The following is a 21760-nucleotide window of genomic DNA, read 5'->3' as shown; positions in this document are numbered from 1 at the left end:
GCACACACATGAGATCATCTTGAATCTTGGAAGCAACTCAAAACATCTAATCCTCTTTAGCAGGTTGGTTGGGTTCAAGCAAGTGCAAGTTTAACATACATGTAGAAAGAAGAATTTGCTTTCAGATGCCACTCAAATGATGAAATTAGATCATGTGGAGGGATGGGGCATGACCCCAAGGAGGCACGTCTCTGGCTCAGCAGTTAGAGCAGGTCATCCTATAATCAGAAGGTCACAGGTTCATGGCCCTGCTCCTCAAGTCCACACGACCGAGTGTATTTATTCAACAAACTGAAACTTCAATTGCTTATTTTTCTTCCTCTAATGAGGTCTATTGGATTTACGCAGTGAAAACCTGGGGCAGACGTTCATGTCTAAATGTCTAAATCCATGCAGAGTGGAATAATATTAATATAACTTTATTTTTAAAGGGCTTTTTAGAGAAAGATGACGTGAAAGAAAATACCAAAAAACAAAACCAGTTAAAAATCAGTCATTAAAAGGCTTTCCTAAAAAAATATATCTAAATTGCGAGTCTAATCTCCTCAGAGTGTTTTTAATTCACCTGATCCTGTCGCTACTTGTCTGAATTGTAAGATTGGGGAATTGGCTGCAGGCTGTTGATTGGTTCCCCTTGAAAAATCAAATTCTTAATCTCCTGGTTAAACGAGAAATGAAATGAAATAAATGCCCCAGAGCCTCAGTTGTACTTTTACTAGACATTGCACAGACTGAACTGTAACCCTGTTTAATACTGTTGTGTTGTCAAAGTACCAATATTCATTAAAAAAAAAAAACATCCTCCTCTGCGGCTGACTCAGAATCAGCCCTTGGCCTTGAGAACACACTGATCCGATCTGATCCGAGCCGAGCCGAGCTGAACTGTGTGAGAAGTGGGACATCGTTCACTTCCAGCTCGACCTCTCACCTACTTTCTCAGCCTCCATAAAGAGCCGTGACGGGCGGCGGCAGTGTTGACGGACTCTCGGTGTGTGTGTCTGTGTGTGTTTGTGTGTGTGAAGGACCCGTTGCGTGTGAACCACACAGGTAACAACACACACTTTAACTCTCCAGCTGTGACTTTAATAATAAACCTGTGTGTAGTCGAGCTAGTTAGCCAACAAACGAGTTAGCTGCTTCCTCCAAGCTAAAGGCTAACACGCGCAATGTTTTTAGCATCCGAGCTATTTTTAAAATCACTGACGTTTGATGGAAGATGTGTTTAGTTCCTGTACTTCTGTAAAAGTACTTAAATACTTAATACAAGTACAAAGTCCTGCATTTAAACCTCAACTAGTATCATCAAGTGGATAGAGGATGAGAAGGAAAGTAAAATGGTTTAATATTCTATCTAGATTATTATATACAGCTGCATTCATATATATATATATATGTACTTAACTTTATATTAAGATTGTGTTAACGTGTGTTGCATTTAACTGCTGCAGAGGTTGAGTTCATTGGAACTAGTTCATAGACTGTAAGTTTATCATATGTATGTGACATATCTAAATAGTAGAAGTAGAAAGTTGTACAAATACCTGGAGAAATATAAAGTACAAGTACCTCAAATGTGTGCTTCAGTGAAAGTAAATGTCCCCAACTGCCTTTAGCTTGTCAACAAACATCAGGTTGTATTCAGATTCTGCTAATCAAACTCTACGTCATCCAATCCAATGATAGTGATATCTGCTCAATTAGTGTTGACATCTTTTTACAATGTTGTTATCAGTATAAGCAAATACACAATTTGCACCTATTTTACGTTTGAACTTTCACTGGCTACTGTTCAAGTGCATCCAACAGATAGACACATTTCACTGTGGGAGAGGTGACTGGGAACCCAAAGGTCAGTCTGACTTATCGTTACTGGAGCAGTGCTCTGAGGAAAGACCCATGAAATCTGCTAAAAGACTCAGATTGTGAGGCTGGACCACATGGCTAAATAATTGTATCAAGATAACACTTTTCATTTCATTTTTTTATTGATAATAATAACAATAAATAAATAAAGTTTAAAGTTTAACATCAGATGTTTTCTCTTAAGTGAAGGTCATGGTTTTAATCTCTTCTTCATGACTAGAGGATGAGAAACATTGATAAACAACAGACACTCTCTACTATTATATTGGGTTTTGTGGCTTTTGTTGGATCGTACCAAACACACAGTCAGCTGACCAAGCTTAGAAAATACCTCTGGTTGGCAGCGTTACCAGTCCATTCCTGATGACTGGAGACTTTTCAAAGCCCATTGAAAAGCTCCCTGAACTGTGTCCAATGAGCTTGGCATCGATCTAGAACAAGCACAACACAGTGTTATGCTTCTGAAAAGAGTCATTAAGTTGTTATAAAAAATTGGTTCTTGTTATTGGAACTTCATCCCATTGGCTCATTATATCCTCAGTTTAATTGTATGGCATTTAGACATTGTGTTTGTTGATATTTCAGTTTTTAAGCTAAATAGGAGACTCATAATATTGGTCTATTACTCACTCCTGGTTTGGAAACACATCATCCGAAAGGTAAAAGTTCAGGATTCTGTATTTAACCAATTTATTTCTCCTATTTGTGCCTCCTGTTCTCATTATCTACAGATTCTGTGGCACGTTCTGCTCTTGAGACTCAGGTGCCTGGTGGGAACTCTTCAGAAATGTGGACGAGCACTTTTGCCCGTTTCGCCCTGCCGGCCCTGCGGAGTCGCTCCTCCGCCGCGGCCTGCCAGGCTCTCAGGGCGTGTCGTGGACCGGGGCAGGCTGCAGGTCCGCCGGCCTCTCGTCTGACCTCAGTGCAGCTTCGTGGGCAGCAGACCATGGTCTCGGCCTCGGCCCCTGTGGCGAGCCAGTCCGTGAGGCACGCCCGGGCCCTGGACGAGGCGCGGATGGTGGAGGTGGAGTGGGATGATGGAGGCACCAGTCTGTACCCGTTCACCTGGCTGAGAGACAACTGCCAGTGTCCACTGTGTACCCTGCAGTCAGCTCAGGCCAGGCAGCTGGTGATGTGTGATCTGGACATCCACACGGGGATCGACTCTGTAGAGGTCATCAATGACAACAAGGTATTGCTTCATATAAACTGTACAATTGTCCTGTATAAAGGGAAAAGCATAAATGTTTAAATTATTATCCAACTAGCTGTGTATATGTCCAAAGACCTCTGGAATACAAGCAACCTCCAGCTGTGGAACTGTGGTTGTGTAATTAAAATTAATTGAGATTATTTACGTTTATAGTGCATCAAGTTTCAACTTTCATCTTTTAATAAGTGACCTGTTGGTTTGAATTCTGTTGATATTTAGATAAAAAATGTAATATGTCAAACAAAATGCTGCATCCTGAGACCAAAGCTCTTAACCAGGTGAGACAAATATTCATCATTTTAAATAATCTGAAATATGTAAATAAGGTTTTACTTTTGGAAAAGTATAAAAACATTATTTTTGAGCTGCATGAGGAGCCTCCTGATTCAAAGCATCAGGAGCAAAGTAGCGCACTCACAATTTCACACATTTAATTAGAATATATCTCCACTAATCTATATCCATCTGCTCCTACATGTTTGTAGTGTTCAGTTGTAGTCGTACAGTTTGTAGAGTTTCTTGTTGTGGATAAAAGTATTTCACAAGAAAAACAAATGTGAAAAAACCTTAGAGACAAAGACGTAAAAGATACTATTTATAAAACAGTTTGTCTAATGTTTTTAGATCAGATCTGTGGGAAAGACTCAATTTCACATTGTGTTCCCCTTCACTGGACGTTTTTACAAAAGATGAGTTATGTGAATCCTCCATTCAGCACTGATGCACCCACATGTTGATGATGTTGGATATTAAACTAAACTTTAAAATATTTTTTTGGTGGATTGTGACCAATCTGCTTGTTTGTGTCTCAGGTGTCGGTTGTGTGGCCCGACCATCACACCAGTGTGTTTGACTCAGAGTGGCTGAGGAGACGCTGCTTCTCCACTGCTGCCAGACAGTCACTGCAGGAAGAGCTTTTCCTCAATGGTGAGTCCATTTTTTTCAATTTCAATGTATTATAACTCTTGATTTTAGAATTTCATGTAGTGAATTGGTGTTGTGAACTTTCACCTCTATTCTCTGGGCCCAGCTCCGTCTGCTCTATAAAGATTAAGAGAAGATAGGGCTTTATTGTCTGTTAACAAGGAATTCTCTCACCACTGCCACGTCTACAACTTGGACACGTTGACAACATAAAAACATAAACTAAAGGAACGCTGCTGGCAGAGAGATACGAGGGTTGTTGCACAATCCATGTGTGAGTCTGTTGTTGTGAAATGATTTGAAGTAGAGTTTACTGGAGACAGTCAATAAATAATTGATTTGTTTAGTTTTGGTTTCACATTGTAATTTAAAAAGCACACTTAAGAGCTTTTGGATTATGAATGATCGTCTGGTCATCATCATCACCCACATGGGCTTTGTCTAACTGTACATGTTATTGATTGGTGTACGTGGGCATGTTGTCAATTTGACTGTTGTTTTTTTCCGTTTGAATGGAGACAATAATGAACCGGTTCACTTCATTACTGTTGTTGTAATATACTGAACATCATTATATTGTCAGTGGTCTGGCATCTTTCACACCCGTTATTTTGGTTTGGACTAAACTAAAAAAGTCCAAAGTTTACGGACCAAACGACCTCAGAGTCTGGTGAAGAAACTTCTTTTTACTTTTATCTGAAGCCCAAAGCAAACTTGTGTAAATCAGATGCATAAACACACAATAATATTCGGAGCAAGCGTTGGATCCTGCAGTTCAGCAGCATCATCGTGTAACGCTGTGATGTCAGATACCAAGCGGTGATAACATGAGCTGTCACTCCAGCCTCAGAGCTGGGATCAGCCGCACTGACCTGCGGTGCTGTGGTTTTGCTTGGTAGCGGGTTCAACCACATCCAACCTCCTCCAGTCACCGTCTCCTCCCCTCAGCTGGGACTTGAGGGTCCCAACTTGTTTTTCTGAGCTAGAGATCAGAGAAAAATCAATGTTTTTACAAATCGTCAGCTTCCGTAGCTTCTGTCTGGCTCTCTGTTGGTTGGTAGATTGTTTTAAATCACTGAGAATTGATCGTTTTAAGCTGTAGATCTGTGTTCAGTTAATTCTAATGCGAAATGTACCTGGTGTCGTTGTTTCACACGGGAAACTCTCCACCAGCAAAGCAGCAGGAGGCTTTTATTGTGAAGAAGTTACGGGAGATGCATTGTGTTTGTCACCAGCTTAGTAGTACATCATTACAGGTGCTATTCTTCAAGAAAAAACAGTTATAGGGATAAATTCTGTGCTATTTGTCCGCTCAGATTAAAATTTTGCAGAGAAGAAGCACAGGAAGTCACAGTGAGTTGAAAAGAGTTGCAGATTTACTTTGCAGACGCCACATGATTCAGTAGATTGTAAAAGAGGGTTAATGGTGTTTGAGTCACACTCAAACGACGTCTCTACGACAGAAGTGGCTCCTCGTTGTAATGTGGACTCTCGGTTTGGTCTCGGTTGGTCTGAGTCCTTCTCCTGCTCAGAATGATCACATTCTGTGTAATGTTCTCTCCCCTTGTGTGGCCTTCATGATCATTTCCTGGCCTGCATCTTTATTGTGTTGGAAGAACACAAAGAACTGTCCAAAAGACAAAGAAATTCCATAAAGGGTAATTTGCATTAGATGTTTTTCATTTGTCACACAAAATGCTGTAATATCCCAAAGCCCTAAGAAAGGATGGACTGCTTCTGTAATTGATCGATCTGACATTGACATACTGGTCCTTTGCTGCTTGTTAATGAAAGAGTTTGTCAAAGTTACTCAGCAGAAATTTATTTCACCCTGACATGACTGCAAAAATTAACAAAACTGTGATTTTTCATTCTGTTCGTTTCTTCTTTTTCTGCTTTCAAGAAGTTTTTGGCTTCATTTCAATCTTCACTTCTCTTTACTTTTTGAAGCTTTTACAAATGTATTGATCAAATACGATGTGCTGGCAACACTTTGCTTTACTTGTGATGCACAACATCAAAATAATATATAACTGGGTAGGTGTACTCCAAGGATTATATTTTAAATTTAAATTGAAGAGGTAAACATGCGGTAACAGCAGGAACAAGATGCTTGTTCACATCCATTACGTGATCAAGCAGCAGCTCTCAGGTCTGTTTGGCTGTGAAATTAAAACATTTGTATTTTCACTGCTGACTTTTTTCTGGGGGGAAAACGATGCCCCTGATTTAAACTCTTCTTTCCAAACCATTTCTCCTCAGTAACACAACAGGGTTGTTAAGGAAGGAGGGAGAAGTCATTTTACAGTACATTTACAAGGGGCCCAATACACTTTACAGTCCTGCCAGACAGCAGACGATTCAAACTCGTGGAACAAGGTAGCGGCACCTCAGTGGAGTGGGGGGATGGACTGAAGTCAGTTTGTGTACACACACGTGGTCCTGAAGGACCCACAGGGCTGAGTGGCTCCTGCTCCCTTCCAGACTTATTAAGGGTGTGTGTGTGTGTGTGTGTGTGTGTGTCTCAGAATTCCTCCATTCGTGTTGAAGTGTAAACAGATCTCCCTCTTAGCAATTTAGAGACAGATAAGTCATTCTGTAGAGTGGATTCTTCTCCGGTCAGAGCCAGGGGCGCACCTTGAAGACGCTGCTAAACTCATTCACTCAAAAACACAATACGAGATGACGCACAGGGTTTATTTGGGTTAAATTATTTCCCCCCCCCTGAAATTCCTAACACAGAAAAACAAGAGCACATTCTCCAAAAGATGTGTAATGCGCAGCTTTCACCTCCGAGGATTTCCGTGCTGCTCCCACTGCTGAGCTCTCGATGACGTTAACCCAGCGAAGCGTAGTCCACACTTTGAGTTTCTGTTTCCTTTTCCATGCAGAGCACCTAGACTTTAACAGGCCCGTCCCTGCCTGTTAAAGTGTTCTCAGCAGCGAAAGTGAAGCTCAGGATACCAGGAGGTCAATATGATAATTGGAGCTGTGGGGATATTATTCAGCCCGCACCGTGCCTCCTCTTTTTTTTTTAAATGTCTGGGCTAATGCTTTTTTCTTCTGCTTTTACTGTTTCTGTTTGAGTTGTGCAAAGTTGAACTGCAGTATTTAGTTCAGCAGCAAGTTCTGGAGCTAGACATGGAACTAGTTCTCATCAAGGGCACTTACATTATGACTTTATATCTGTTACACAGTCCCAAATGTAGTTGATTGACATTGAAATGTACTTATCACACATTGTAGAATAGTTTTCAGTGGAGTGGTGACGTGATTAGGTCGACTCTGGGATCCTGTTGATACGTTTCCATCATTACCAGACATTAAATTGTGTATTTCCAGGGTTTTTGGAAGCACATGAGATTTGTCAGCATTTCTCGTTTATTGGCTTTGGACAGGTCTGCACGTAAAGGTGGTGTGAACTGGACCCCTCTGAAAAGCTGACATCTGTTTAAATGTGAACGTCTCATTCAGAACCCCCTCTCTGCCTCCGCCAGATGGAAAACCTATTTAGACTTGAGGGTCAAGAAAAGATCTGCATGTTTCTTACCAAACACAAGCTCACCAGTATTTCCTTCCCTGGGAACAAGCAATTCCCTGAGCCTGTAGGTATGTGTAACCAGGAATTCAAACTCAAACTGCCCGGTGTCCATGACTGAGGGGATCTTACAGACATTTTCCTACTGAATCTCTAAATATCCACATATACAGTTCTCATTGACTGGACAGTAATTTTGGGTTTTGACTCACTTTCATGGTTTCATGGTTTTTGAATTTTTACCACTTTGGTTGCACGCTTGTTGGCTTTTTTGCGAGAGAACAAAGATTGTTTGCAGCTGTATGGGTCTGTCTTCAGTGGGACGTCTTGATTTGAATATATTTTTTAAAAGACAAAAGACTACAGAAGGCCACCACAGTCCAGTGCACTGGGTTTTTCTCTTAGCCAGAGCTGAGGCCTGGCTCCCCGGTTGGAAAGGCCTGTTTGTTGGTGGATCACCCAGTCCACTGCTTTAGTCTAGACTGGAATATGTCAAAAACTATTAGACAGATTACCCTGAAATTTTATACTTATATTTATGTTGCCCAGAGGATAAATCCAAGTGATGACATTCCTGGTTCCGATACCACGGATCCTGACGTCCTTGGTGTTCCCCCAACTTTCCTCTGTGGTTTTGAGGGAACTGTCTAACAGATATTGGCTGGATTGTTATGAAATTTGATTTCAAACCTTCATGTTCCCAATGGGAATAAACATTTTTGAGCACCACCGGTAAATCAACATTGGTCTGGATATCAAGTGAAATACCTCAAGATCAAATTGTACAAACTCTGTAAAATGTCTTGGCCAATTCATTTTTCCTCAAGTGCAACCACAGGTTTGCATTTTTTGGTCACAACTATTACACTTCTATAGGTTTGATATACACTTCAAAATAAAATGGTTTATCTACTAGTTTGGTAGAGATCCAGCCTCTAGTCCTGCTCCAGACTCTGCACTCCCCTTTAATTCAGTTCTTGGCATCTTAAGTCAGGTATTTAATTTGCTAACTGCTGTTTATATGCATGCTCTCAGATTTATGTTTGAATCCAACACTTTGATCTTTTCCTGCATCAGTAAAAGTATTTACACCTGATTAGTACATATCTTCAGCTTCTGTGAAATCCACACATGCCATTTCTGTTCCTGTTTGTCCACTTGAAACCGGTCTCATCACCGAAAGCTTGTATATCCCTCACATGCTTATCTGCAGTGACTCTCCCTTTCATCGACAATCTGTCAGTGATTTGCTGAAGCGGCTGCCAAATGCTTTTAATATTTGGAGCATGTCATTGTCTCACGCCTCAAATTCTGAGCTTGTCATGTTTATTTAGTCGCTTTGTGAATCATGACTAATTTCATGTCACTGATATTTAACAGGCAGATGGGAATTAGGGTGAATAGATTTTCTCAAAAAGTAAAAAAATATTACAAAAATAGAGGGATCTCGGTTTTTCCTCTCGCATATCTACAACCTCACAGTTGTATTTTGTCAAATAGTGTCAGTCCTCTCTCCAAGATCCCTGTGTGAACTTTCTTTCATCCGTGAACCACTTGAATTGCTCAACCTCGACATAATGACCTTGTCATTGCTGTTACAACTCGAGTGATTTGTTTGGATTACTCAAAATTCAATCCAGTACTGAAAGGAGCTGAGGGAGAAGGTTCTGAGATCATCCAAAATACTTTTGCACTGCACGTCAAGATTCAAATCGATTCGGTTAGACCAGAGAACATTTTTAAAACAGATTTCCGGTTACAAATCTAAAGTTTTAAGGGTTGTTCTAAATAAAATTGGTTTTATTTGCTATTTGTTTGTTATTTATTAAGTTGATTGTAAGGACAGCATGATTGTACAGTGGTTAGCATGCACTGTGGCCCAGGCCTTGACCGACCTGACTCTAAATTGACCATAGGTGTGACTCTGAATCTCCGTATGTCATATCTGGTGACCTGTCCAGGGTTGACCTCATCGCTGACCCAATGGGATTCTCTCCAGCTCCCTCACGACCCTGGAAAGGTGGTATAGAATATGGATGGGTACTTTGTGGGTCTCTCAAGTCCATACCTGTAGGTTTTTGCCCCAGGTCTACATACTTGAACTAATTAAGGTGGCAAATAAATTATGTAGCCATGAATTAGACAAGGAGTAAACCAACAGAAATGGAGAGACTGTAGTTTTTGAGACCCTGAGGACTTTGGGTATTTCCTACGACTCCTCATCGCTTCTTGACTCACCGGAAAACAATATACGATTGATTCAGCCGGCTGTTTTCAGCACATGGCCGTCGTCACCATCTTTCACAGAATGAGTAATACCACAAACCTACCACAGACAGGCTGACTCGTAACCAAGTATCCTGTGAGGACTGGACACATCTGCTGTGTCCTGAATCAGGGGCTGGATCCTTTAGAAGTCTTTATTTCTAGACTCAATATGTCAGAATTGACTCGTCCCGTTTTTTATTTCTCGTCCAGCGAATGAAGCATCCTTGTTTCCACATTTGGAAGAAACACTTTACTCAGAAAACCGTAATCCGCTGTTGTCAATTGTGATTTGAAGTGAAGCATCATAGCTCAAAAATTGAGGGAAATCGACAATTTCAGTCCAGTTAACACCAGCTCCTGATTTGGGAAAGACATGGAGGTCTGGAGCTGATTATCTGGAGCAGAGCTTTAACTGACCACTATTAATGTTCCACACATTCAGACATTTCAAAAGATAACCCCATGAAATATAGGTATTTCAATAATACACATGTTAATTGCACATTTTGTGAAATGCATTGTTGGAAAAATTCATAAAATTAGTCACGCCAAAGACTGGCAATGAGATTTCTGTCACTCTAACAGCTGTCCCTATTTCATATCTTCCTCTGGCCTTCCAGAAAATAATCCCAGTTACTAGTCACGGCCAAACTATCTGGTCTTAATCGATCTCAGCTGAAGGAAGATCCCTGTGAAGCTGACAAGTCTTGACAAAAGCCATACACGCCCTAAATACAAGGTGGAGATATTCCCTGGCAGTGTGCACTTAATAATTGACTGTGATACTTTACTCATGGTGCTTTGGGGAAAACATGTGGATGCTAATATAAGACAACTTCTCCGCCTGCTTGACAAATCGAATGCATCTGTCTTGTTGACCCAAAAACATCCCAGAGGACTTCAGAGTTGGTCCAGATCTCTGCTGAACTGAAGGAGGGGAAACATCACACCTTTTTAAAAAAGCATCAGTCTTTGTTATCTTTAATTTACGGCCTGGTGACGTCCGTTAGGAGATGGAAATTCAAGACCACGAGAAGTTTGCACATCTGCCGTTGGAGCAAATCCAACAGAGACTGGCTGTGGACCAAAAGGGAAGCTGGAAATGCTAGTGTCCTAAATACACATGTTCATAATATTAATCTCACTCACTTTTACACTTGATTATTAGTTACAGAAATAGTAACTTTAGCTTTTTTTACTTCAAACTAAACTGTTTTCAGACATTGTTGAGTTTTTCCTTTTACAAATGTAGAACACAGCAGGAGATTGTCCGGGTCCTGAGATGTTTATATATTCACCCAGCTTCATGTCTGCTCTGTGTCAGAAACATTATCAACACGCCAGTTGTATTATGACGTGGTCTCACGTGGGACACTTTCTGGACATTTCACCAGGTTCTGAGAGGAGAAGTTCCAGAAAATGTCCAGAGTAACTGAATCCGACTTTTGTCTTCTCACAAGCAGCCCCTCTGACAAGTTCCATGTCCGAAAGCAGCTGTAGTGTCAATAATCATCTCGGTACTCTTCTACTTTATACACTTCTTCTTCTACTGTCAAATAAATGGTCAGTCAAATTCACAACAGTAATCTGCTCTTACCTGCAACAACTATAAAGTTTAAAGAATTTGTTTCGTGGTTAGTCTCTCACTTCCTGTTTGGAGTACCTACGGAACACGTCAGTCTATTTGAAAGTTATCGTAAACTTCCTGACGGACCGGTCACTTAAGCGGACTCTTGAGTTTGGACGTTTCTTCATTAAGTCTGCTGATGGATTCTTTACTCCGCCAAGTAGCAGCTGATTCGTCAATTCTCTCTCTGGCTGCTGTCCCCCCCCCCCCGCCCCAGCTTCTTGCCATCTGGTCTGAATTTGGTCTCGTATGTCATCACTCGTCGGTTGACAGGATGACTCCTGGAAACAAAGCTGAGGAGGTCCTTCGATTGGAAAAACGCTCATGTTCTTCCAAACCTGAGCATCACTTCACACGCCACGCTCAACCAGCCTCTCTCACACACGTCCTCACACATGTGCGGATGCTGTGTTACCAACCTGAGAGGAATGTGGGGAATCTGAAGTCGTAAACTTCGACTTTGATCGTTTTTCTTTCGTCAAAATTAGCGGTAATGGACGGCTGAGGGCTGGAGTGCCTCGGACGTGTCAGTTTTATGTTGGTCAGCCAAACCCTTCACTCATCAGCTCCAAGAAATTTCTAAATTGTCCCATTTTCAGAAAGCATTACCGTTTTTCACCCTCAGTGTTTTCCCAGTATTCCTGCAATCCCTCTTCCTTTGTCATCTCTTTACATCGGCCTGCATGGAAAGACTCGGTCGATTAGAATGATTGGACGTTTCATTGCCTTGGCAAAGCGGAGCTCCCGCTTGGCTCGTCAAACAACACTGGGAGGCGTTTGAGTGCAAGTTGGCAAAAAGGACATCATTTCAACAAACTACTGCAAGGCTCGGTAGGATTCTGGAAAAGCTAAAGTTGCTGATGGAGGGAGTTGGGTCTGGATTAGTCTGTGGAGGGGCTGCGGCTCTCTGGTGAGCTAACACTGCTCGGTCTGTCTGCACAGAGGTCGGCCGCCCCGTCACCCAAGACTGTGGCATAAATAAAGGTGCGTTTGTCGAATCGGTCGAGGGTGGAGCGGGTTTCCTGCCGCTCCGTTGACACACACGAACAAAACACACACACACACACAGACACACACACACACTAATGGGTGATGATGGAGCACAGCTTCTTTTTTTATTAGTCAAATGTCTGGACTCACGGGTCTGGTGAGAACGAGTTTCTTTTTCAAAGCACAACGCAATTTCAAGCCTTAATGAAGTTATTCAATTACAGCTGAGTTTATAATTGCAGTCGCTCACCAGTTGATGAAACATTGAACATAAGTTAACACACGGGAAACATTAATAATGATTTATTACTAACTGTGAAAAACAAGTCAGTTAAATCATGTTTATTTAGTAGTGGAGGAAGTACTAAAACCTTTAAAGTAAAGTAATATAGAAATCATCTTTTTTAAAAGTACATGAATATTAAAAGCTAAATGTTTGTAGTGACATCAGTCGATGTCCCAATAATCATCTTGATAAATGTTCCCGTTATTATTTCTTCTAAGTTTAAAGAGCACTCAGACCTGCAGTGTACACAATGGCAGCCTCACTTTCTACAATATGGGACATTTATTTTATAAAGTAACTTGTCACTGTAGCTGTCAAATAAATGTACAGGAGTAAACACTACAACATTTCTCTCTTCACTTTAGCGAGAAGAACTTTAAAGTGTTATAAAATAGAAACACTTCAGATAAGTTCTCCAGGAAGTGTTTTGGCTTCATTCCACCACATTTTATTGCTGCCGAAAAATACCAGCGAGTGATATTTGGGGATTACCTCCGTGCAGAAAAAAACACAAAAAGGTGATCTCATTTTATTTCAGCAGAATCTCTAAACTGAGCTCCTTCTATAAACAACAGCTTCAGTCAGGGTTTCACAAGGCCCAGTTTCCTGTGTGTGTGTGTGTGTGTGTGTGTGAGCTCCACAGACGGCCCCATTGAAGTGAGATGATCGGAGCCCTGTGATCAAACTTAACCGAGTCAAAACAACAGCTCTGTGGATAACAGCGGGCGAGTCGAGCAGAGGGCTGAAGGGTCTCACAGCTGCAGAGGAGAGCGGGCGACACAGCCCACCGAGCTCCAGCCGAGCACAGTGAGCGGGGGCCGGGGGCCAAACTGCCATGAGCCGCCCGGCAGCCACAGGAGCCGGGGCTTCGGGTTCCCTCATCTGGAAAAGCCACTGTAACAGGCCGAGGGGGGGGGATTATGCACATCTACTATCTCGTCAGGCTGTCAGAGGTGTCCCGTCATGCACATGCCAGCATCATGTGAAAACCACAATGGTTTTACACAAATCAACACACAACAGGAACTCTTGGCTGTGGCAGTGTGACGCTCCCTCACTCTGTGTGTGTCTCTCTCTCGCCCCCAAAATACTTAGGAACACATGCTACTTCTGGTGAATATGAGGATTGAGTATTGTTCAATGGACCCACAAGGCTGGCCCTTTTTTGAAAAATGATTCGCTTTGCTTCCAAATTTCTCTTCCAGTCATTCTTTCTGCAATTTTTCCGGTTCATTTCCTTTTGTGTCTGACTTTAATGGTTCCACACAGGCACAGACGGTCCTCGAGCATTAATCACCGTCCACGTCTCGGGCTTAGTCTGTGATTAGTCAGATTCTCTTTGTCTGGAGGCTCTCTACCAAACTAGTAATGAAGTCCGAAGCTGTTCTCATCTTATTTTCATATTTAACTGATTCACCTAGTGAGTGGTGCTGATGAGAAGTTTGTCGGCTGCGTCATACTCATATGTTTTGGCTTTAAAACCAGAATGATGTCCGTCTACTACTCAAGTGTTTTATCTCTGTATCGGCTCCATACTGATAAATCTGAAGACGGCTGTCACATGACCATTCACCTACACCTAGCGAGTGTCGGGGAAACAGGAAGCAGATTTCTTCTTTTAGAAAAGTAAGAATCGGGAGCTGATACGAGTTGAAACTGTTTATCTAGCAAAATAAAACGCCTCCGTCATGTATTTGTACACAGTTAAATATTTCCCTCTGAAGTCAAACAGAGTAGATTTACAGTAAACAAGCCTCTAACACGCCTCGGTACTGCACTTGAATAAATGTTATTTTTCCACTGGAGCTCCTTTTATCATCTGTTCTAAATCTGAGCAGATCTGTATCCGACAAGGCTCCTATTTGTTTTTTTTAATCTGCAGTTTGACAAGAGCCTAAAAAAAAATTGCTTCTTCATAATCCGTCACATCTAAGACTCGTTATCAGCGTCTCCAGCTCAGATAAAACAAGGAGAGGAGACGGTCACACGATAAGGAGGCAGACGTTCACGCTCAGTTCTCCTCTTTTTATTCGACCTCTGTGTGAACTCGCTCTGCAGAAGCAAAAAAACAAAACGTGAGAGGGGTTTTCAAAATGAGAACGGAGCCGAGCTACAGCCGGGGGGGTGGGGTGGGGGGGGCTCGGCCGAGGCATGGTCACGCTGCGCCCGACACCTCGGCCTCTTGGTCCCGGCCGACTCCGTGAAGCTGTGGAGCTGAAAACACACCGGGCAGCCAGCTGTGCACCTCACGTCCAGGTCCAGTTTCACAAGAGTCATTTGTAACATTCTGCTTTGACCTTCGCCCTAGTTCCTCATTCTCAGCCTTAGTTTCCGTCTGACCGCTTGACAGATTTTAACAAGCAGGGGTGGTGGTGGTGGTGCCGGGGGGGGGTGGGGGGGCTCCTGACCCTTTGAACTGTTTGGCCAGAAACTCATTGTTTGTGACAACAGCCTGGAGGGAAGGTCAGTGACTCCTGAGGATCGCTGTGAGTCTGAGTGTTGCATCTGGAGCGCTCGGGGCCCCCCCTGCCCCCCCCACCTCCCCAGCAAAATGTTTAATTTAAAGATTGTCGCCGCTGAAACTTCTCATTACGGATTAAACTCTGCTTGTTGCGTCTGTAAATCTTCGTGGCCTTCAGCGCCAACACTCACTTTGCTTTAAAAGCTGCAGACGCTTCGGAGGACGATAAATTATGCATGACGTTTTCCAGCGAGCTCGTCCTAGGTGTGTGTGTCTGTGTGTGTGTGTGTGTGTGTGTGTGTGTGTGTGTGTCTGTGTGTGTGTGTGTGTGTGTGTGTGTGTGTGTGTGTGTGTGTCCTGGCCTCAGCCTTGTAATCCGTTTGCGATGCAGCCGTTTGGAGAGTTGTTGTGTTGTTGTGAGTCGGAGGGGATGGAAATGAGACACAAAGAGGGGCCTTAAACATCAGACAGGTACACAATCCCCTCAGTTACCCCCCCCTCAGCACCACCCCCCCCCCCTCCCTCCTCCAAATGTACTTAGCAGCTGTTTTCTGTGGAAGTCACTGGAGAGAGACTCAGTGGAAAAGGGAAGGCGAGCCAGCTGGGTGGAGAGCGGTGGGAGGATTTTTTCCACTTCTGTCCGTCTGATGGAGACATGCTGATTTTTCTCAGCCAGCTATTCGTCTTGAAGTGTGAGGACTCTGGCGTGCAGCGTCCAGTTTCACTGTTTATAGACCAAATCAGCTCCAATGAGCATGAGGCCAATAATATAACCTATTAGTAAAGTGTTGATTGCTTCCATTTTGCAAAACAAACAGAAGTCTGTCAAACTGTTGACGGATCTGAATGCAATTTAAATTTAGTGAAAAATCTACAATTTGATGATGTCTTTTTCAATAGAAAGTTTTCATTCATACTTGAGTCGATTTGTTTTAGCGGAATTTGACTTGTTTTGAAATATATCTGTGAAATATTTTAATGATCTAAACACAATGAAACCAACAGTTAGTGGAAACATGCACACTTGATTTAAGGTAGTGTGACAAAAACTACCTTAAATCCAAGAAAACATCTTTGAGAAGTGTTTTGACTTTTTAGTTTGAGCCATGTCCCATCCACTTACATGGAGGAAACAGGGTTCAAGACCAATTCTCTAACCATCCACCAGGTGGCGAGATTCTTTGGCTTTGAGGGACCTGTAATGTGTGTATATATATATATATATATATATATAAGTATATCTTTATATTTCTCCCATAGTGCACTTTCCACACATTGTTGGACTTTTCTTTATCACTCATCCTTTAGGGTTAACAATGGGTGTTAAGGTAAATATAAGGTCCATATTGGTCACTTGAACTTTCAGAGTGATGATGTTGACCATGTTAACTCTAGCATTTTATTATCTTTATTTATTCAAATGTAAATTAGTAGTTATCGTTTATGATTCAGAAACAAAAACCCTGCCTGAGAGCTCGTGGTGGTTATGAGGCTTTGGATCGATGCTCAGTGAAATAAATAGATTCTAACAGGAGAAGCTGAGACTGAGGTGAAGAAACAATGACCCTCTGATGAAGTGAGGAAACAGTTCAGCTTCATGTCAGAACACAGATGCACTGGTGGGAGGAGAAGCTTCAAGTCGGCTCCTTGCAGACGCAGTTTTATTTCCTTGGCAAACGCACAACAACCAAAAACACGTAAAACTCTCAAACTCTAAACTATTAATTATTTCCTCCTCGTCCTTCTTCTCATTTCAGATCGTTATTATTTTGATTCCAAGCTGAACATTCCCACCGGCGACTACGAGGAAGTCCTCCAGGACGACCAGGCGGCGCTGGCCTGGCTGCTGGCCCTGCGGCGCGATGGCATCGTCCGCCTGAAGGGGGCGCCGAGGGAGCGGGGCCAAGTGGCCAGACTCGCCGAGAGGATCGGTTATCTCAGGCTCACGTTCTATGGGTAAGTCTGCGTGACGGGCATCATCCGCTTCTCTTCTCCAGTCGACTTCAGCCAAGCCACTGGTTAATAATCTGACTCGCCTCTAAATCTTGAATGTTCCATCGTTCATATTTTAGCTGGAGCGGCGCCCGGGAAACGTTGTTGGAGAAAATCAAACACAAAAGACTTTAATTTACATCCTTTATCCCGGGAATTGAACGAGGCAGGAAGGTTGTTTTTTGATAAGATCCTTGATTTAAGACGTTAAATGTTGAGGAAGATTCTCTGCAGCATCGATTCAGTGAGCGTCTGCTGCTCCCTTCATCCTCCACAGTTCATCCCTCTGACTTATTGCAGAGCTGATTACTGGAGGACAGAGACGGAGAAAACAACCTAAAAGCATTCCAGCGTTTTTTCTGTTTTTTTTTTCCTCTAAGCCAGAGGAATTACCTGGTGCACTCAGTCAGAACCAGGGGTCTGGAGCGTGAAGCTGCTCCTCTGCCAGCAGATGAGCTCATGCTGCTGGAAGTGAGGCGGCTGCAGACTGGAGCTGAAGTCCATCACAGGAACTCCACTGCTTTACGAGCCGGGCATCCGAACGAGGCATGCACACAGAACAGGGAAGATAACTCTACCTCATTAGCGCTCGACTCCTGCTGCATCTCAATGAAGTATCTACTGCAGAGGAGCATTCCTGTGAAGCCCCCCCCCCCCTTTAGGGAGCCCTGCAGAGTTCATCTCATCTTCTTTTTTTCTCCTCACAGCCTAATTGTCGCTGCTGATCTTCTAAAGCCAAAGTTAAATAATGAACGTGGAGTTTATTGATGAATATTCTCTTTGTCCTCAGGCACACGTGGCAGGTCCAGGACAAAAACATGGCAAACAACTTGGCCTACACGTCCAATCGGCTCAGCCTCCACACGGACTACCCTGCTCTACACTTCTCACCAGGAGTGAGTCAAACTTCACTGATATGGCATCACTCATGAATTCATGTTCTTGTTTTGACTGCTGGCATTTTGGCTTTTATGGCCTCAAGAGTTGCAAAATGATAATTTGTGTGTGTGTGTGTGTGTGTGTGTGTTGGATGTGGTAGGTGCAGTTTGTGCACTGCATCAGCCAGGCCGTGGAGGGGGGGGGAGAGCGAGGTGGTGGACGGCTTCCACATGGTGGAGCTGCTGCAGAGAGAAGACCCGGAGGCCTTCAGGACCCTCACCTCCACCCAGGTGGACTTCACCGACATGGGGAGGGACTACTGCGACTTCCTGCTGCAGTCCAAGAAACACATCATCGAGTGAGTGGAGACCACATGTTGTGGTTTTACTCTCATACATGTGCGCACACATGTAGCATGTGTGTTTGAGGCAACAATTCAGATCCTACACAACACATGAATCACAAGGAAAGATGTGTAACTCACCGGCGAGGGCGGATGTGTGATTTGAAATGCAACACTGCCATCTGCTGGCTGGGAGATGTTCTCCACATGGCCTCTACACTCAGAGCAGCTGTGTGTTTCAGCTGATTTGTGATTACTCATTGAGATGTTTAATAATCACACAAGTGCATCAAATAATTATGATTAATAAATAATGTCAGAAAATTGTCAAATGTTACATTTTCCTGTGACCAAGTTTATGTAGTATGATGTATTCTGCAGCTAGCCACCAGGTGGCGATCCGCTTCACCTACGTCTTCCATCTTTATATATCATTACAATATAATATTAATGTGTGTAACTTCTATAATATGAATATTTTCTATATTTTCATTGTCTTTTATTATATTAAACTGTATTTTTATGGCACTTTTCTTAACAAACTTAACAAAATTCTCAGTAGTTAATAGTTAGTAGTTTTTCTTCTGAAACTTAAAATCGACCTCTTCCAGATGATATCAGATGAATCCATTATTAAAACTAATCACTGGTTTCTACTGACTTTGACGTGTTTGCTCTGATCAGCAGTCAGTAAGTTGTTTTAGTTAAACATTGAATGAATTGATCAGTCGAGTGTAAAACTCTCGTGTTTGATTGGTCTCCCTCGTTCTTCCTGATCAGCGTCGATCGTAAAGGCCGAGTCGAGAGGATCAACTTTAACAACGCCACCAGGGACTCGGTGCTGGACCTGCCCGTCCACCAGGTCCAGCCCTTCTACCGAGGCCTGAAGGCCTTCACCGACCTCATGAACCGCCCGGAGAACGTGGTCTGCTACACCATGGAGCCAGGTCAGTGGACCACACCTTTCAAACCGATATAACAAGTTTGAGAAGGTTAGAAGGAGTTTGAGTGTGAGTTCATCAGAGAAAAGAGATTGAACAGGAACAGAACAAGCAACAAATGGCCTTAACAATTATAACATTTCGTTTCCAGCTAGCAGAGCATTTTTTGCACTTCCTGGGATTTAGTGTTCCACTTAGTTCTTATCCTTAAATCATTTGTAGGATGTTTGGAAACAAGAACAGTGGAAACAGCTGAACAAGTGAGAACAGTCACATTATTCCTGTGTCGCTCATAACGAGACCAACAGGCTCCAAAATGCAACACAACAACAGGAGGTGTGGGTCCGTCTGTCGTTGTGTAATCACGGAAAATTTGAAAAACAAACCAAACTGTCACAGAAAGATTGAAACTCGGCCGAAGTGGAGACGTTTGTCTATTGAATCAAAAACCAGAGAAGAAACAGCTGCAGATAAAAACCTGAAATCTGTGTCGACTCTGTAACGTCAAAGTGAAACACAAGAAACAAACAAAGATTTAAATCAAGTTCTACTTCTGTCTCTATTTTAAGTGTTAATTTCCTTTTGCACCTGAAGAGAAAATTAAAAACAAATGTTAAAGACGACAAATTAACTCCTAATATTTACTGAAAAGCAGTCGATTGGAAACTTTTTCAACATTTGAAATCCAACTCATATTTTCACTTATTTCCTTGTGAGGCTGATGTTTGCAGCTTCAACCAGTTTGTCAGTCTGATCTCTAAACACAAGAGTAGTTTAATAATTATATAGATTATATTATATGATAAAACATAAAAGAATATCAGCATGAAACCATCAAGTGCTTGAGATCCTTTGCTTCAAGTCAGTTGGAAACATGGAGCTGACACAAACTGAATTATCTGAATGAAGTGGAATGAAAACGCCAAAATAAAATGTCTTATCCTATATCAAAACAATCTGAGAATCAAATGAAACATCTGAACTTTTCTTTTTTTGTTGTATTTCAGGTGAAGTGGTGACGTTTGATAACTGGCGTCTGCTCCACGGACGGAGGAGCTACGTCAGCCGGCCCGACAGCTCCAGACACCTGGAGGGCGCCTACCTGGACTGGGACGAGGTCATGTCCCGCCTCCGGCTGCTGCGCAACATCGTCCACAAGCACACATGAGCTCGGCAAACTAAACGGTGACATTGCAGTTTTTAAAAAGAACCTTAGCTACAGAAAAGGAGCTAAACTACATATTGGTCTTGAAGTGCTGAGGTGACGGGGCAACATGCAAAGGCTCATGTTGTTAACAGTGGAGAGCTGAAAGTCGTACGCCAGGAATCTATAAAGCAAACAAACGGCAACACTACAATGCAAAGACAAACGTTTTTCTAATGATCATTTCACTGCTTTGTCCTGTCCAGCAGGGGGTGCTGTAGCCCCCTCATCACCAGGGGCCGGTTTTTCAAAAGTTTTAATCTGGATCAAACTGATCCAGATTTGGAAATCTCTTTTTCTGCTATCCAGGATCACGTAATCCATTTTATTTTTATGCTGGTTTTTCAAAGCAATGTGGGATTGGATTACTCTGATCCGGATTCAAATTTTTCAGGATTACCAAATCTGGATTACCTGTGGTCTAAATGGGACTATCACAATGTAGCTATGTAAAGAACAACAGGTAGAATAGTGTGGAGTCACTCCAATATGCTTTATTTGAACAGAAAATAGGACTGAACGGATCAGCAAACAAACAATATAAACATCCCCCTCCATTGTCCATTTCTTGGAAACAGGCAGTCCACTCATCTGAGACCTATAACAAATAAATAAATAAATACATACTTTACTCACAAATACATTATGGATGTTTCGAACAGGTTTCAAACAAAGATTAATTGAATTGGACTGGATAAAAAAAGGCTTAAATGTCCAATACTTAACAAAATAAATTACTTCTTAGTTCTTGTTTTGAGTAGTTCTTCTTATGAGTTCTCCTCCTTCTTCATCATCATCATCTGCTTCGTCTGCTGTGGAGAGACCAGCTTGTCCAAGCTTGGCCTTTAGGAGGCGGATCTCAAGTCTGGCCTTGGTTTGCTGCAGTCGGGCAAGAATAAGCTGTTCTCTGCTAGATGGATCTGTACTTCTGCCCTTTCAGTCTCTTTTTTGCAGAAGTACCTTATAGGCGTCATCTTTCTTTGGGTGCTTTGAGCCTCTCTCTGGGGGTCCTGTGGGAACTAGGCCTTCTGGCTCCACCTGTGATTGACCTTCTCCCTCGATTACAGGGCTGAGATTAAGAATACATTTTTCTGAAGAAGGCTCGATTTCTGCTGTCATCACAGGCTCACCATCCTCTGCAACATCTTGGATCCCATGCAGAGCTTCCGATTTTCACCTCCAATAATATCACGGACTATGTCTGTGTATTCACCCCTCTTATATGGGTTGT

General features: G+C 42.5%; 1 protein-coding gene across 1 annotated transcript; it reads left to right on the top strand.

The window, feature by feature from the left end:
* The first annotated feature begins 840 nt into the window (after positions 1-840).
* bbox1 (butyrobetaine (gamma), 2-oxoglutarate dioxygenase (gamma-butyrobetaine hydroxylase) 1) lies at positions 841-20943 on the top strand. The gene is given in 9 exon segments (XM_053420711.1): positions 841-1047; positions 2595-3055; positions 3889-4003; positions 16928-17126; positions 17953-18058; positions 18202-18237; positions 18239-18399; positions 19165-19331; positions 20333-20943. Coding segments are annotated over 8 exon segments (1350 nt in total). The 5' UTR covers positions 841-1047; positions 2595-2650; the 3' UTR covers positions 20494-20943.
* The last annotated feature ends 817 nt before the right edge of the window (positions 20944-21760 follow it).

Source organism: Pleuronectes platessa, chromosome 1 (assembly GCF_947347685.1).
Source record: "Pleuronectes platessa chromosome 1, fPlePla1.1, whole genome shotgun sequence".
Lineage (NCBI taxonomy): Eukaryota > Metazoa > Chordata > Actinopteri > Pleuronectiformes > Pleuronectidae > Pleuronectes > Pleuronectes platessa.
The sequence above is the reverse complement of the archived record's forward strand: the minus strand, read 5'-3'. Positions and strand labels throughout refer to the sequence as shown.